We start from the raw sequence: 16,365 nt of genomic DNA on the forward strand, positions 1-16,365 counted from the left end.
TTTTTTTATATATTTTTTTTTTTATTTTTTGGGGGGTACACCAAGTTCAATCATCTGTTGGTAATACATTTTTAACCTTTTCATAAAGTGGAGTCATATCAGATTTAATTTTAGTTCATGAAAATTTTATTTGTTTCTACCAAAGCAATTATAGATTATATAGAAATAAAAGGATATCTGTTATGATTATTATGTTAGTTCATTGAGGCTCCTTTACCAAAACACCATAAACTGGGTGGCTTATAAACAATAGAAATTTATTCCTCACAGTTTTTGAGGTGGAGAAGTCCAAGATTAAGGCACTGGAGGATTCGGGGTCTGATGAGAGCCTACTTTTTGGTTCAAAGACAACACTTTCTAGTTATAAGAAGGCACAAGGGAACTTTCTCCACTGGTTCTCTTTTATAAGGGCACTAATCACATTCAAGAGGGCTCTACCTTCATGACCTAATCATCCCTCAAAGGCCCACCTCCTAATACCATCACCTTGGGGATTACGATTTCAATGTATGAATCTGGAAAGCAGGACACCGATATTCAGATCATAGCAGTTACTCATGTTAGTGATGATAGTTTTAAGCACAAGGCTGTACCTTATATCTTATTAAATTTATATATATAACAATATATATATAATAAAATAAATATAACATATTTATATCTTATAAACTTATATAAAAACTTCACATTGGAGGGTGAAAGGGGGAGCAAAAACTACAGAGTAATTTGAACTTGAGTCAAATGATACCAATTAGGCTCAGTCACATGATCCTTGACTGACACTACTAGGAACTAACAAGAGGTGGGCACCACTGCAGGTGAAGTTTGACATCATCTCTCTAGAGGTATCTAGAGTTGTTATTTGAGATCACTGTAATATCTAGAAGAGCATTTATAGAAAGAAAAAATAACAAGTACTATGTCTAACTACATAACTTTATATAGCAAATTCCATAGTTGTCAGATTTCTCATATTTACTAAATTTTATTTCCTTTCTACTCATTCCCAGCTTTCTCACTACCGCAAAGAATGTCACAGTTAGATCTACATAAATTTTATATATCAATGTAAAACAGATTTGTAATATAAATATATGTATATATAAATGACAGAAAGGTTACGTATAATGATAATAAGTTGAAAGATCTGTAACCTACACCTTGTATAAGCTGTTGGAAATAAAAAATTATAATAATTGCTATTAGTTTTGAGTACATGCAAGAAACTCCTCTAAATAATTCACATACTATTGTTATCTTTTTAACCTTGCCAGCAATTATGGAAGGATATCATTCACATGTTACAGAGGATAGACCTGAGATACAATTTCTATCATAAACTGACAACCTGGGATTTGAATACAGAGTTTTCTTCTTTTTAAACAGACTTTGTACTACACCATGTTATATATCAAATACATATGTATGTAAATATGTATATATGTGTATATATGCATGCATATATTTGCATTTCAACACTTGTTACTGAATTTCGCCTCAGAATGTGATTGTCACTAGTGTGTCTCTGTTTCTGAATATTAAATAATCTTTCAGTTGTATTATTTGGAGTCCAATGTAAACATAAAGAGGTGTTAAACACTCTTTGTACTATGTTGAATGGAACCCTCTTCATTTTTCTGAGTTTCTGAGGTTTTTATGGAGCTTTTGTCTTTAAAATATCCTTAATATGTTGATGTTGAGCATATTTTTTAAAATAATTTAAACGTCTCTAGTAAAATGATAATCCTTCCCAACACATTTTTATGTTAATCATACAGTTTTCCTCATAACAAATGTTTGGAAGTATGTGGATTTGAGCTACTAAATTTTACTCCCTTCTTTATTTCATTTTCTGTTACAGGAACATCCCTCACTAGGCCAACTTGCCGAAAAGCTAATAGACAACAACATTAATGTCATCTTCGCAGTTCAAGGAAAACAGTTTCATTGGTATAAGGTATATTAATTCCCAAAATATAAAAATTTAAATATTTGCATCTATAGTTAAAATTAGAATGCTTCTTAGAACCCCAGGTAAGGATTCTGGAGTTATTATACTTTGTACAATCTAAATTTAATACTGTATTAACTAACGTATACTACACAGTGTCTTAAGTTGGCACGAAGTAAAAAAGTATAAATTCTATGTTTGTAACACCTAGAACCAAGTGTGGGCACTGATACTTGGTATTGTACTGACTGTGGCAATAATGGAGGAGACTTTCATCAGGTGAAAAGTAGTTCACACTCCAACTATACCATTCATATCCAGAGTTCTGCTTATTCTAGTCTATGGGAATATCCTTGTAATAGATTAGGTTGGGGAATATCAACCTATTTTTCAATAGCACCAACATACCTAGATTTGGTCTAAGTTATCTAATAAAGGAACAAGAGGAGCCATGGAAGTGGCAGACCCCATCAAGTCCTTCCTACATAAGAATAATCTTGGTTTTATCCAGAATCTTTTGGGCCAGGTAAGTTCCACAAGCAGAATAGATACTTGGCACATATGTCACTCTGCCAGCACCCCATGGGATTCCCCATCTCCCCCAACACAGAACTTCTGTCATCCTGCTATAGCTTTTTTTTCACAGTCTTTTAGGTTCTCTTGTCCAGAAGACTCTTTTTTTCATTTCTACAATAGTGTGATGCCCTAATTTTCTATTCACTGGGTCTCCTTCATCTTCTTTGCTGTCTTTGCTTCTTCCTTGTACTCTCAATGTCCTTATTTTTTAATACTTCAGAGAAACAACAATTTCTTTTGGCTTCAACAAATACTTGAACCCATTTGCATTTGCCACAAAGCTGGTGTTTTCTTCACCAGTTTCCCTAATACCTGACTACCACATTTATCATCTGAAAGTGCTACTTTAATTATACCATTTCTTCCCTTAGAAATCTATAGTGAAAATATAATTCCCTGTTTTCCCAAATGTATATACCCTGGAACCCCTTTTTTAAGCAATATGTTAATATCCATAAAAGTAGGGCTCTGACCCAAATTAAATGCTCGAATTACTTTATTGACAATAATAACAGCTTCCACTTATTGAGTATTTACTATTGTCAGGCACTAAATTTATTAACTCATTTAACACTATTAAAACTCATAACAATGAGGGCAGTACTATTAATATGCCTATTTTAAAGATAAAGGAAACACTTTTAGGGAGGTTATATACTTGCCCAAATTTTCCTAACAGCTTAAATCCTGTGTTCTTAACCTCTAACCTTAAATTTCAAATTGAACTTCAACTTACTGTGCAACTTTCTATTGCTTTTGCCTCCTTTTTCTCTGCTATCTATTATTTCTTGGTGGTGATATTGGCTCTAGCAGTTTCTCCTCTACTCCTTTAAGAAAATTTCCACTGACTGTTAAACCATAAAACCAGGTTTATTATTAATTGAATTGTGTGCAAAGTAAGAATCAACAGGTTCTAAAAGCCTGACAGGCTCTGCTAAGAGTCCTGGGTATGCCATTGCAGTCACCCAATTTGGCTGCTCAGAGATATTTTTATTAATCACCTTTGTCTGGGTTGTAACATCCTCCTAACCCATCTCCCAAATCCATATTCCACCTGGCTGCAGGTTGAGCTATTTGAATCACAGGTGTGACCACAGTACTCCCTAGAGTAAAATGTTCCAGTGGTTCCCTCTGATCTACAGGATCAAGTCTTTAATACGGCATATGAGGCCGACTGTTTCCTGCTTGCCTCTCTGGCCTCATTCCCCACTACTGACTGCCTTAAACTTGTCCCTCCAGTTATACTTCTAATCCTCCTGTGTACGCACACTCACCAAGCTCTTTCTTTCCTTTGTGGCTTTGTTCTTGCTATCTATCTCCCATGCCTGGAAGCCCTTCTCCATCATTACTTGACTCTTATTCATCCTTTAAGATACAGCTCATGACTCACCTCCTCCAGCAAACAGTCCTTGACAACTTTCCCCAGCCCTCAAATGCTTGCCCAGTATCCTTCTCATCAGTGTCTGTACATATGTCTATTGCTTCATGTGTACATTGTTTTTTGAAATTGTCATTTATATTCCTGAGATCCTTAAGAATGGAAACTATGTGGCCTAGCAGTTTAGCACTTCCAAAGTGGTATATGATGGGTACTTAATAAAGGTTATATAAATGAATTTTTAAAATATTTAACTGATACATTTTCCCTGTTACCTGAGATACCAAATTGTTAGTATCCAAGTAGTAGGTGGCATACAGCAGGAACTTAATGAGACTTTTCATAACCTGATTCCATGTAAATATACCGCATTCACTCTAGGCAGACTAGTTTCTTCTCTATTCTTACTTCACCTACAACTTGGGTAAAACTTTAAGCCTTTGCTAATTCTTATTTTCTCACTAGGAAGAGCTAGAGTCCATTCCATAATTATTATGTACCATCCATCAAGAACACCTGCTCCATGAAGCTTCCATTTGTGACTTTTTTTTCTCCTGTCTGGGCAAACATGTCCTAAAGACCTCCATGGAGAAGTAGTTATGCAAAATATTTATATATGTTACATAAGAAGAGCTTTGTAATTAAGTAAATGTTAGGGCATGCTGCATTTAATAATGCTAATTTATTTCTGAATTGTGGGGGTGTACATTTTGAGTCTCTATGTAGAAGAAACCATATGCAGAACTTATCAAACTTATTTGCTCTCAGAACCCTTTTCATTTTAAAATCTCTTGGGACCATGTTCAATGGAAGACAGTTTGGGAAATGCTGGTCCATACTTTGAGTTTTAGGTCAGCATGTAACTTGTGCATGCACATACACTAGTGAGCAAACAAATGCATACTCTTTCAGGTATATGTGTTTTGGCTGCTCTACTTAGTTGCTTATATTTTTCTTGTGTCTTATATTTTGTGATTCATGTAATGACTCACCTTCCATTCATAACTACAAGATTTTTAAATATTTGTTAATTGCTAAACCTTTGTATACTATCATTAAGTGAATGTTATTGGTATGTTTTCTAGGACCTTCTACCCCTCTTGCCTGGCACCATTGCTGGTGAAATAGAATCAAAGGCTGCAAACCTCAATAATCTGGTTGTAGAAGCCTATCAGGTATGTATACAATGTATACATTTTGTCAAATAAACTATTTACCCCATTTTCTATGGCAAGATACAAACTAACGCCCCATCATCTTGAGAGAAGGGGTGGAAAAAACATTAGATTAAGAATTAAGAATGTGAGTTTAGCCCTGGCTTTACCACTAATTAGTTATAGAACCTTGGGAAAGTGATTTCAGCTTTTTGTGCTTCACTATGTCTCATTGACACAGTTTACTAAACTCAGATTGAGCTAGAGGATATCCAAATTTCCTTCCTCATCAAATGTTCAGTGAGTCACAAAATCACAGCTATAAAATATACTTTATTACCAAGAAATTTCACAATTTCTAGTGCCATAAAGATAATCAATCCACAGTGTTATTTAAGCTCTTTATTGGAATATAATTGCTTTACACTCTTGTACCAGCTTTTGGAGTACACCAAAGTGAATCAGCTGTATTTATACATATATCCCCATATCCCCTCACTCCCGCAACTCCCTCCCCCCCTCCCTGTCTGGGCCCTCTAAGGCACCACCCATCATCAAGTTGATCTCCCTTTGTTATACAGCAACTTCCCACTAGCTATTTTACAATTGGTAGTGTATCTATGTCTATGCTACTCTCGCACTTCAACCCAGTTTCCCCTTTGCCCCCTGACCCCCCAACACCATATCCTCCAGTCCATTCTCTGCATCTGTATCCTTATTCTTGCCATCACTGGGTTCATCAGTACCTTTTTTTTTTTTTAGGTTCCATATATATGAGTTAGCATACAGTATTTGTTTTTCTCTTTCTAACTTACTTCACTTTGTATGACAAACCCTAGGTCTATCCGCCTCATTACATATAATTGAATTTCATTCCTTTTTATGGCTGAGTAATATTCCATTGTATATATAAGCCACATCTTCTTTACCCATTCATCTGTTGATGGGCATTTAGGTTGCTTCCATGTCCTGGCTATTGTAAATAGTGCTGCAGTGAACATTACAGTACATGTTTCTTTTTGGATTATGGTTTTCTCTGGGTATATGCCCAGGAGTGGGATTACTGGGGCATATGGTAGTTCTATTTTTAGTTTTTTAAGGAACCTCCAAACTGTTTTCCTGAGTAGCTGTACCAGCTTACATTCCCACCAACAATGCAGGAGAGTTCTCTTTTCTCCACACCTCTCCAACATTTGTTGTTTGTAGATTTTGTGATTTGTAGATTTTGTGATGATGGCCAGTCTGACTGGAGTGAGGTGATACCTCATTGTGGCTTTGACTTGCATTTCTCTAATGATTACTGATGTTGAGCAACTTTTCATGTGTTTGTTAGCCACCTGCGTGTGTTCTCTGGAGAAATGTCTATTTAGGTCTTCCGCCCATTTGTGGATTGGGTTATTTGCTTTTTTGGTATGAAGCTGCATGAGCTGCTTGTATATTTTGGAGAGTAGTGCTTTATCAGTTGCTTCGTTGGCAAGTATTTTCTCCCATTCAGAGGGTTGTCTTCTTTTCTTGTTTATGGTTTCTTTCACTGTACAAAAGCTTTTAAGTTTCATTAGGTCCCATTTGTTTCTTCTTGATTTTATTTCCATTATTGTAGGAGGTGGGTCAAAAAGGATCTTGCTTTGATGGATGTCATAGAGTGTTCTGCCTATGTTTTCCTCTAGGACTTTTATGGTGTCTGGCCTTACATTTAGGTCTTTAATCCATTTGGAGTTTATTTTTGTGTATGGTGTTAGGAAGTGTTCTAATTTCGTTCTTTTACATGTAGCTGTCCAATTTTCCCAGAACCACTTATTGAAGAGGCTATCTTTTTTCCATTGTATATTCTTGCCTCCTTTGTCAAAGATAAGTTACCCATATGTGCTTGGGTTTACCTCTGGGTTCTCTATTCTGTTCCATTGATCTTCCTTTCTATTTTTGTGCCAGTACCATACTGTCTGGATCACTGTGGCCTTGTAGTATAGTTTGAAGTCAGGAAGCCTAATTCCACCAGCTCCATCTTTCCTTCTCAAGATAGCTTTTGCTAATCGGAGTCTTTTGTGTTTCCATACAAATTGTAAGATTTCTTGTTCTAGTTCTGTGAAAAAATGCTGTTAGTAATTTGATAGGGATTGCGTTGAACCTGTAGATTGCTTTGGGTAGGATAGTCATTTTCACTATGTTGATTCTTCCAATCCAAGAACATGGTATGTCCCTCCATATGTTTGTATCGTCTCTGATTTCTTTCATCAGTATCTTATAGTTTTCTGCATACAGGTCATTTGCCTCCTTAGGCAGGTTTATTGCTAGGTATTTTATTCTTTTTGTTGCAGTGGTAAATGGGAGAGTTTACTTAATTTCTCTTACTACTTTTTCATCATTAGTGTATAAGAATGCAAGAGATTTCTGCACATTAATTTTGTATCCTGCTACTTTACTGAATTCATCGATTAGTGCTAGCAGTTTTCTGGTAGAGTCTTTAGGGTTTTCTATGTATAATATCATGTCATCAGTGAAGAGTGACAATTTTACTTCTTCTTTTCCGACTTGGATTCCTTTTATTTCATTTTCTTCTCTGATTGCTGTGGCTAAAACTTCCAAAACTATGTGGAATGATAAGGGTGACAGTGGGCACTCTTGTCTTGTTCCTGTTCTTAGAGGGAATTCTTTCAGTTTTTCACCATGTAGAACGATGTTGGCTTTTGGTTTCTCATACGTGGCTTTAATTATGTTGAGGTGATTTCCTCCTATGCCCATTTTATGCAGAGTTTTTATCATAAATGGATGTTGAATTTTGTCAAAAGCTTTTTCCGCATCTACTGAGATGATCACATGGTTTTTATCCTTCAATTTGTTGATATCATGTATCACATTGATTGATTTGCATATATTGAAGGATCCTTGCAACCCAGGGATAAACCCCACTTGATCATGGTGTATGATTTTTTTAATGTGCTGTTGGAGTCTGTTAGCTAGTATTTTGTTGAGGATTTTTGCATCTATATTCATCACTGATATTGGCCTGTAATGTTCTTCTTTTGTGACATCTTTGCCTGGTTTTGGTATCAGGGGTGATGGTGGCCTCATAGAATGAGTTTGGGAGTATTCCTCCTGCTGCTATATTTTGGAAGAGTTTGAGAAGGATAGATGTCAGCTCTTCTCTAAATGTTTGATAGAATTCGCCTGTGAAGCCATCTGGCCCTGGGCTTTTATTTGTTGGGAGATTTTTAATCACAGTCTCAATTTCCATACTTTTGATTGCTCTGTTCATATTTTCTATTTCTTCCTGGTTCAGTCTTGGAAGATTGTACTTTTCTAAGAATTTATCCATTTCTTCCAGGTTATCCAATTTATTGCCATATAGTTGCTTGTAGTAGTCTCTCATGATCTTTTGTATTTCTGCAGTGTCCATTGTTACTTCTCCTTTTTCATTTCTAATTTTCTCATTTTCTACATGGAACATCCACTTTCAATTCAGGTACAAAAGAGAAAGGGAGGAAGTAGACATGGGATAGAAAAAGAAGGACTTGTTTAAACTTTCTTTTTTAAAAAGGAAAATAAATCTTGAGAGATTTTTTTTGTTTCTGTGTTTGTTTTTGTGGGTTTTTGTTTTTGTTTTTGTTTGCCAAGGAATTGTTCTATGTCTGAAGACTGTTGCATGAAATAGGAAACGCATCTTTATTATATTTCTTTCTCACTGTTACCAAAACAAAACAAAACAAAACACATTACGACTGGAGGAGGATCTTATCAAGGAAAATCAAACCTATCTACAATTTACAATTCATTCCCATTCATAGTTTGTTCCCAAGGATAAGCAAAATAAGAAAGGAACTTACAGTGATAGAAGTCACCCTAGTTTTCATAGTATAAACACATTTACTACCACAAAGAAAAAATATAAATTGGCAAACTTTCCTGTGTATCAAACTGCACCCATGAAAAGGGAAACAGAAGTCTGTTTGTTTTTCATGTTCTTTATTTGCTAGGATAGGTATGTGATGCATTATCTAACTGCAGTTCTGATTAATCTTAAACAATTTGAAAATACTAACAAAACCAACAAAAACTCTGGCTAACCAGTCTCCTTAAGTTGGGATTCTGTTATTATATTTTATATATATAACAGAATATATATATATATATAGTTTAGTGTATATATATATATATATACTTTCAAATTTCTTCTGAAATTTCATTTTGTCTTCACAGTCCAACACAAACTATTCACAATTCATTGAAGAAAAAAAATAGTAAAAATATTTTATTCTAATTTTCAATTCTTTGCATTTCCTTTTTAAGACTTTTATAAAATTATATACAAATTTAGTACATGGAGAATGTGATTGCATTTTATTTTTTATCCTTTACATCAGCATTGCTATTAGAATTAAAACTATATAAAAATCATGACTATAATAACTTAATAGTAATTTAGCCGAAATTAAGAAATAAAAAAATTATATTGAATAAAAGGGAATTATACATCAGAAAAAATAAATTCTACCTCTGTACCTGTTAGATATTAAAAGACAAGCTTAAGATTGTGTCTGAAACTTAATTTCTTAATCTCAAAAGTGGGCACAATTTTAGATATCTGTCTCTATACCCTGCTTCAAAAACATTGGTGAAACTAGTTTAAGGTTTTAAGAAAAGCAGAATTTCAAAAAGGCAGAAAGAACACTCATGGTATTAGGAATTTCCTTCTGATTTGTCTAACCATTACCATAGCAACCCCATTTGTACACCATTAGAAGTTTCTATTTTTTGCTGAAATTAAGTGATTTCAATGTATGAATTCTCTGGTAGATAAAAAATGTGACTAATATAATGTTACCTTTATTCCAATAAAATTTACTAATTTGAGGAAGTATCTTACTCTAAAGATTTACTACCATAATTCCATGATCAATTATTAATCAGTAAGCACATATCTCTTCATTGATTATATAGCTGAAGAAGAAAAATTACTCAAGTAAAGAATTAGCAGCCATAGGGATTTCTTTTTCCTTCACACCCTGCTACTCACTCTCTTTCCTTAAGTACATACTTCATCTTTTCCCTTTCCTTTTGTTTACAAAAATAAGTTAAGGATTTTTGCATGTGGTAGACTCTTAGTTTTATGAGATGAAATTCACACAGATGTACAGAATATATTTAATGTAGCTAGAACTTTTGGAGCTCGGAGACTAGAAGAAATTAGGATGTACTTGATACATAACAGGCAATACATGTTTTTTGAATGATCGTATACATGAGTGAATAAATGAGCTAATGATTTTCTGTTCAGTCAGGGGCCCTATTTCAGTATTAAGAATCGGAACAAATTTTATTGACCTAAGCAAGTCCCAGGGATTTGGCAAAAATCCTAGGCTATTCTTGGAGAATTTATAGGGCCATAACTGGCAGGTATTTCTTATATCTACACTGTAGAAATGGCCTCCCAAAGATTTACCTTTCAATTCTGTATTAATAAGGCATTTTACCTTTCATAATAGTCTAAGCTGTTTGAAACTGAAATGTTTCTTTAACAGCTGTAAATGTCAGAAGCATGTTCCATTTTAAGCTATCCAGATTTACTGTCTGTGATGATATATGTATTCTCAATGCTTTATTTAAATTTTATCAGAAAATATAAATATTTATTAGATTACAATGATTATTTTTGTAACACAGGCTGAGTGAGAAATATCTCTGAAGTGATTGAATACAGTCATGGAAATATGTGAAAAAATAGAGCAATTTAAATGCAGATAATCTAATCCTTCAGTATATTTTATGTATTTCAAATGTTATTGGGTCATTATGTGGAAACAGTTTCTAATCAACCTTTTATAGAGATAGACTCTTTGATTTAGTTAAAAATTAAATCTACAATGACATGATAAACTTGACTCTGTTTAGTTGCTTACATTTGAAACTGCTATAGTATACAACTAAAAAATGTCATCTCTGCAGAAACTCATTTCAGAAGTGAAAGTTCAGGTGGAAAACCAAGTAAAAGGCGTCTATTTTAACATTACTGCCATCTGTCCAGATGGAACCAGAAAGCCAGGCACAGACGGATGCGGAAATGTGACAAGCAATGATGAAGTATGTGGGTGTGCATTTTTCCCATTTAAAGTAAACTAAGTTGTTTGGCATGCTTTCTCACAGAAAAATCAAATCATTATGAAAAACTTGGCCTCAAGAATCTCATTTAAACTTCAGAATAACTTTTATTGTCTATTCCCAAAGTTTCTGCTTGTTTTAACTCCATTGACTGTTCTCTCAAACTCTCTAGCTAAAATAAATATGTATCATATTAAAAAGTTTTAATAATAACTTTAAACTTAGATGACACAGCCAGTATATGTTAGGAAATCACGTCTCCTCAAACAAGAAGTGTCTATACTTACGATGATGATAATACCTTTTTGTTTCAAATCTGAAAATTCTCAGAGTAAATGTGAAAGTTGAAAGTAAAAAAGTGACAGAGAAGAATGCGAGTGACAGAACTATTGATAAAGATTAAGAATTACAAAATCTTTCACTTTGTGATTGTCCCAGTACACTTGTATTATCTCAGTACAATGATCTAAAAGGTAGGGAAATTTGTTCCGAACAACAACAAAAGTGTCATTATTTTAAAAAGGAATGAAATGAAGAAAAGAGAGATCCAGATTATAGCAGCATCAGGAAATAGGACCAGGGGAGATAGGGGTTCTCCCAGGATTGGCAAAATAGATAGTAAACACACAGAAATATGCTTTTTAAAAAAATCTTATAGAATGAAGTGGTTTTCAGTGAGTCATTTACCTCTTGAGGCAATTTTTAAATAAATAGCTTCAACTATAGTTCTAATCCCTCTTCCATCCATCTCTAACGTTCTATGATGTAATTAACTATTTTAATATCATGCTATAGAGAAAAAGAAAGTTATTGAAAGAGATTAAAAATCCTAATATTTTAAGATTGAATAAAGGAGAATCTTCCTTTCTCTTTAGTTAGACTATACCTTTCCCTCTTGGGGAAGTTTAGAATCTGCAGGTAGTATACTTGCTCCAACAAGCTGTATATTTGAAGTTAATTATTTCAAATTCAAATTTTGTAGGCTCCTCCATAATCACTCCTTGAATTTTATTCAAAAGACATTTTATACCACTTTACAAAATACATATTTGATTTCCATTGAATATAGAGAAACTTTGTGCTAGCAAAAGATATTAAGTTACTTTCTGAGAAAGGGTTACCTTCTTAGAAGTAGCTCTTTCTTTCAAAATCAATTTTAGCAGAATGGTTTTCCTTACTTCTTACTTTTTTTTTCTTTTTCTTTGTCTGCATCCCTTTTATCCCTCACTTTCAACCAAGTAGTGTAAACAGTTTAACTATTAGGAAGAGTCACTTGACCTCTTAATTATATAAACCCCAAGTTTTGCTCTATTAATATTGGCAGTTGACCACATTATCCTACAATCTGTTAATCCTTAATATTTTTAAAAAGAAAAAACATTTCAAATCTGACAGCAACTGTATTGATTTTAATATTATGAGACTAATTCTAATTCCAAATGGATATATATAACATATAAACCTAAGTTTAGATCTTTCATATCATTTTTTGTGTGTGTGTGTGTGTATGTATGTATTTGTGCTAGACTTTTTGGTTGGGATGGATATATATCTCTCTATATATAATATACATATATAGAGAGAGAGCAAATCTCTATATGTTCATATATATATATATGTGTATATATATATCCATCCATATATAGCCATCCATTTCTATCTCCATCCCAATCAAAAACCCTAGCACAAATTATTTTTATATTGTAATGTATCTCAGTCTAACATGGAAAAAAAATATATAACCTTCTTATTTGCCAAAGTACCTGAAGATCATAAGGTGAGTTAACAAATATAAATAGACACACTAAGCCAACGGTGTTGTGCAGAAAGAAAAAATTAAGAAAAAGGAAAAACTTGGCAGGAGAAAGACATTTTGAAACCAATTCCTGCCAGGCCAGATTCTTAGTTGTAGACTAACATCTTCCACTGAGACAAATGTATAACCTTGTATTGAGACTTAAGATCTAAAAGTGAGAGTCCTAAATCTTTTTCCCTTGAGTAGCATCAGGGAAAGCCCCATGTTTTCCTCTTAACACCATGTATAAACTAAAAGTTAACTCTAAAACTTTACTTGGGCCCCTGGAAAACAGAAACAAAATAAAAATTGTTCATTTGAACAATTGTTCATCTCAGGATTTTAAACCAGTAGGGCAGAAGCCCTTGACTTTAGTTTATTTGATCTCTAGTGCCAAATATTTTCAGTAACTCCACATGTTAAGGACTGAATCCAGAAAATGGTCTGTTCTCTCTCAGGTTTGCTAAGAAGTCAATTGAGGATATAAATTAATGATCAGAAGTAGAGTAGATATTTCAAGTAGGCTTGAACTCATGTCCATTTATTGCCGCAGGATAGGCAAGGCTCAATCATTGCATCCTTTAACTCTCCAGTTCATTAATTAGGAAATAAATGAAATTAAAAAGGAATGTTATGTCTACATATGAGAGTGCATGTTTAATTTATGAATATTAATTTCTATAAGATGGTATATTATTGACTTAAAATATCATTAACAGATAGAATACTGGTAATAAAAATAATCAAGACATATAAATATATTTTCTCCCCTCCCCCCCTCCCACAAATTTAGGTTCTTTTCAATGTAACAGTTACAATGGAAAAATGTGATGTCACGGGAGGAAAGAGCTATGCAATAATCAAACCTATTGGTTTCAATGAAACCACTAAAATTCATATACACAGAAACTGCAGCTGTCAGTGTGATGACAGCAGAGGACCTAAAAGAAAGTGTGTAGAAGAAACTTTTCTAGATACCAAGTGTTTCCAGTGTGATGAGAATAAATGTCATTTTGATGAAGATCAATTTCCTTCTGAAAGTTGCAAGTCACACAAGGATCAACATGTTTGCAGCGGTAGAGGAGTTTGTATTTGTGGGAAATGTTTATGTCACAAAATTAAGCTTGGAAAAGTATATGGAAAATACTGTGAAAAGGATGACTTTTCTTGTCCATATCACCATGGAAATCTGTGTGCTGGTGAGTATAAATATGTACATGCAGTTATTTATATAGTTGTATATTAAACTAGCACAGCTTTATAATTACCAACCTTGAATCTGAATTTAATATTTAAACTTTCAAAGTCTGTGAAATTAGGGCATAGCTACAGATTTATAGTACATGACTCTGATATTTATAGTTTAAATTATTTTGTACAGGAAATACTTAAAAATTAAAAACAAAAATTAATTGTTATTTTCAGGTATGCCTTGACCTTGTAAAGACATATACCAGAAAAGGAAATTACTGATAATGTCTGACAGATTTTCTGTTATAAAAATATACTTTTCATTCATGGTAAAATTCTTAATGCATTAGTATAGATGTCACTGTAAATCTGTAGCAATTTAAATTTCTCTAGTTTATTTTTGGAACAATGCCAGCAACAGAATTGTCAAAGGACAGTATTCTTCAAGAAAATACTGGTTTCATAAGAAATCTAGATTAGTCCCAGAGGCTGCACAGACCAAATTTAAAAACAAAATAATTTAAAACAAAAATATCAATCGTACTTTTTGGCTAATTCAGTTTACTGCCACCTAGAGGTTAGATTCTAGAAAATATATGCAATGTTTGAAAATTAATACAAAATATTGTTTTTAAATGAATTTATTTTTTCTGTGACAGTGTGTTAAATCCACTTATTGTTAAAGCACCTTTTTAATGTTTGCATTTTGGTAAGCAAATATTAATTAAATTGATGAAATGAAATATTTCATTGTAATAAACATATGGAAAGTAACAAACCTATACAAAATAAATTTTTATTCCTGTGTAAATTAAAAATGTGCCCTATATCACATAAATATGCAGTGGCAAATTTCCTTTATATTCTATCTTATACACATAATATTTTATATTCTAAACATTTATTCAGCTGTACCTGCTATCTAGGTAGAATGGATTATAGATGACTAGAACAAACCTGCAATTGTCATCTGACTTTTTAGTGCTAATCCTGTTTGGGACAGGGAAGAAAAAGAATTCTTAGATCATCATTTCCTACAGTTGTCAAGCTCTCAATGAAGTTTGAAATACACTGAGAATCCCAATCTCTGTTAATAGTAAAATACTAAAAATCAATGTACTGGTCCTTCTAAATGACTATGATACTACTGACCCACAGGCAGTTGAGAATCTGCTTTGAATTATTTGTATATAAATTCTAAATGTAAACTGTAGGCTGATAAGCATTTTCTTCACTTGTGTCCTTTGAGAATAAAAACACATGTTCACAGATCTGCTGGCTAGGATTAGGTGTGCAGCCCATATACGGGGAACTGGATTTGGCAGGCATTTGTTTGGCCTGGATGTCATTAGTTTTACACTTAACAAATTGAGCTGATCCAACAGTAGGTGCTATGGAACTCTGTGAGGAGCTCCACAATAAATAAAAGGAGAGAGGGAGGAAGCCAGGAACTGAGGGAAGAAAGGAAAGCAGTGAGAGGAGGAGGGAAGGAGGGAAGAGAGAAAAAGGAGAAAGGAAGGAAAGAAGAAAGGAAGGAAAAGTCTTTGGCCAGATAAACTTGAAAAACATTATACAGCCCTGAAAATGTACCCTCTCTTGAAGATTTCTAGTTCACATTAGCATATTAAAGCTTGGATACTTCTTGCAGGCTAAAATCCACTTAACTAAGTATAATCAGTGTTCTTCTTCAACTCCAACATGCACACATATAGCATCTTACTTTCTCTCATTTACCACCTAATCACAGCTCACAGCATACTTTAAGACATGCCCCACTAACCTGCTAAATAATGTGCTGAAGATGTGAAAGGATTATTTCAACTTCCCCAGAGATCTTATCTTTAAACAAGGCACTAGCAGAACTGAAGCACTTACAAGCATTTGCCCAATGAACCTTCAAAGTTATCCCAGGCCCTTAGAAATGAGTGACTAAGAGAAAAATTATGGAAGCTATTCATAAAATACCTGTTTTTCAAATTTCAAATCAGACATTACTTCAGCCTCTGTAGCTTCTTTATATTTGTGTCTTTTTAATTTAAAATTGAATGTTGTACAGTGACCTTCAAGTAGTCGGGCAGCCACTGCAGCAGGGCAGAATTCACAATTGTCAGCACAACAGATTAGCATGGGGAGATTATCTACAATAAGACAGCTTTGAAAATAGACACTCCAAAGTCCTAGCATTGTTTTGTCAGACAAAGAGAAAACGATGCTGTTGCCATTCACT

The 16,365-nt window shown here is 33.7% G+C and overlaps 1 protein-coding gene across 3 annotated transcripts in view; it reads left to right on the forward strand.

Annotated features, from left to right (window-relative positions):
- The window catches only part of ITGB8 (integrin subunit beta 8), a 91,141-nt gene that overhangs the window by 64,426 nt on the left and 10,350 nt on the right, over positions 1 to 16,365 (forward strand). For all 3 annotated transcript variants that reach the window (XM_057732135.1, XM_057732134.1, XM_057732137.1), the window contains 4 exons: positions 1,862 to 1,957; positions 4,991 to 5,080; positions 11,000 to 11,134; positions 13,741 to 14,146. In XM_057732135.1, the coding sequence (XP_057588118.1) occupies positions 1,862 to 1,957; positions 4,991 to 5,080; positions 11,000 to 11,134; positions 13,741 to 14,146 (727 nt within the window). The remainder of the gene's footprint in view (positions 1 to 1,861; positions 1,958 to 4,990; positions 5,081 to 10,999; positions 11,135 to 13,740; positions 14,147 to 16,365) is intronic.

The sequence above is a fragment of the Hippopotamus amphibius genome, chromosome 4, assembly GCF_030028045.1.
Source record: "Hippopotamus amphibius kiboko isolate mHipAmp2 chromosome 4, mHipAmp2.hap2, whole genome shotgun sequence".
Taxonomy (NCBI): domain Eukaryota; kingdom Metazoa; phylum Chordata; class Mammalia; order Artiodactyla; family Hippopotamidae; genus Hippopotamus; species Hippopotamus amphibius.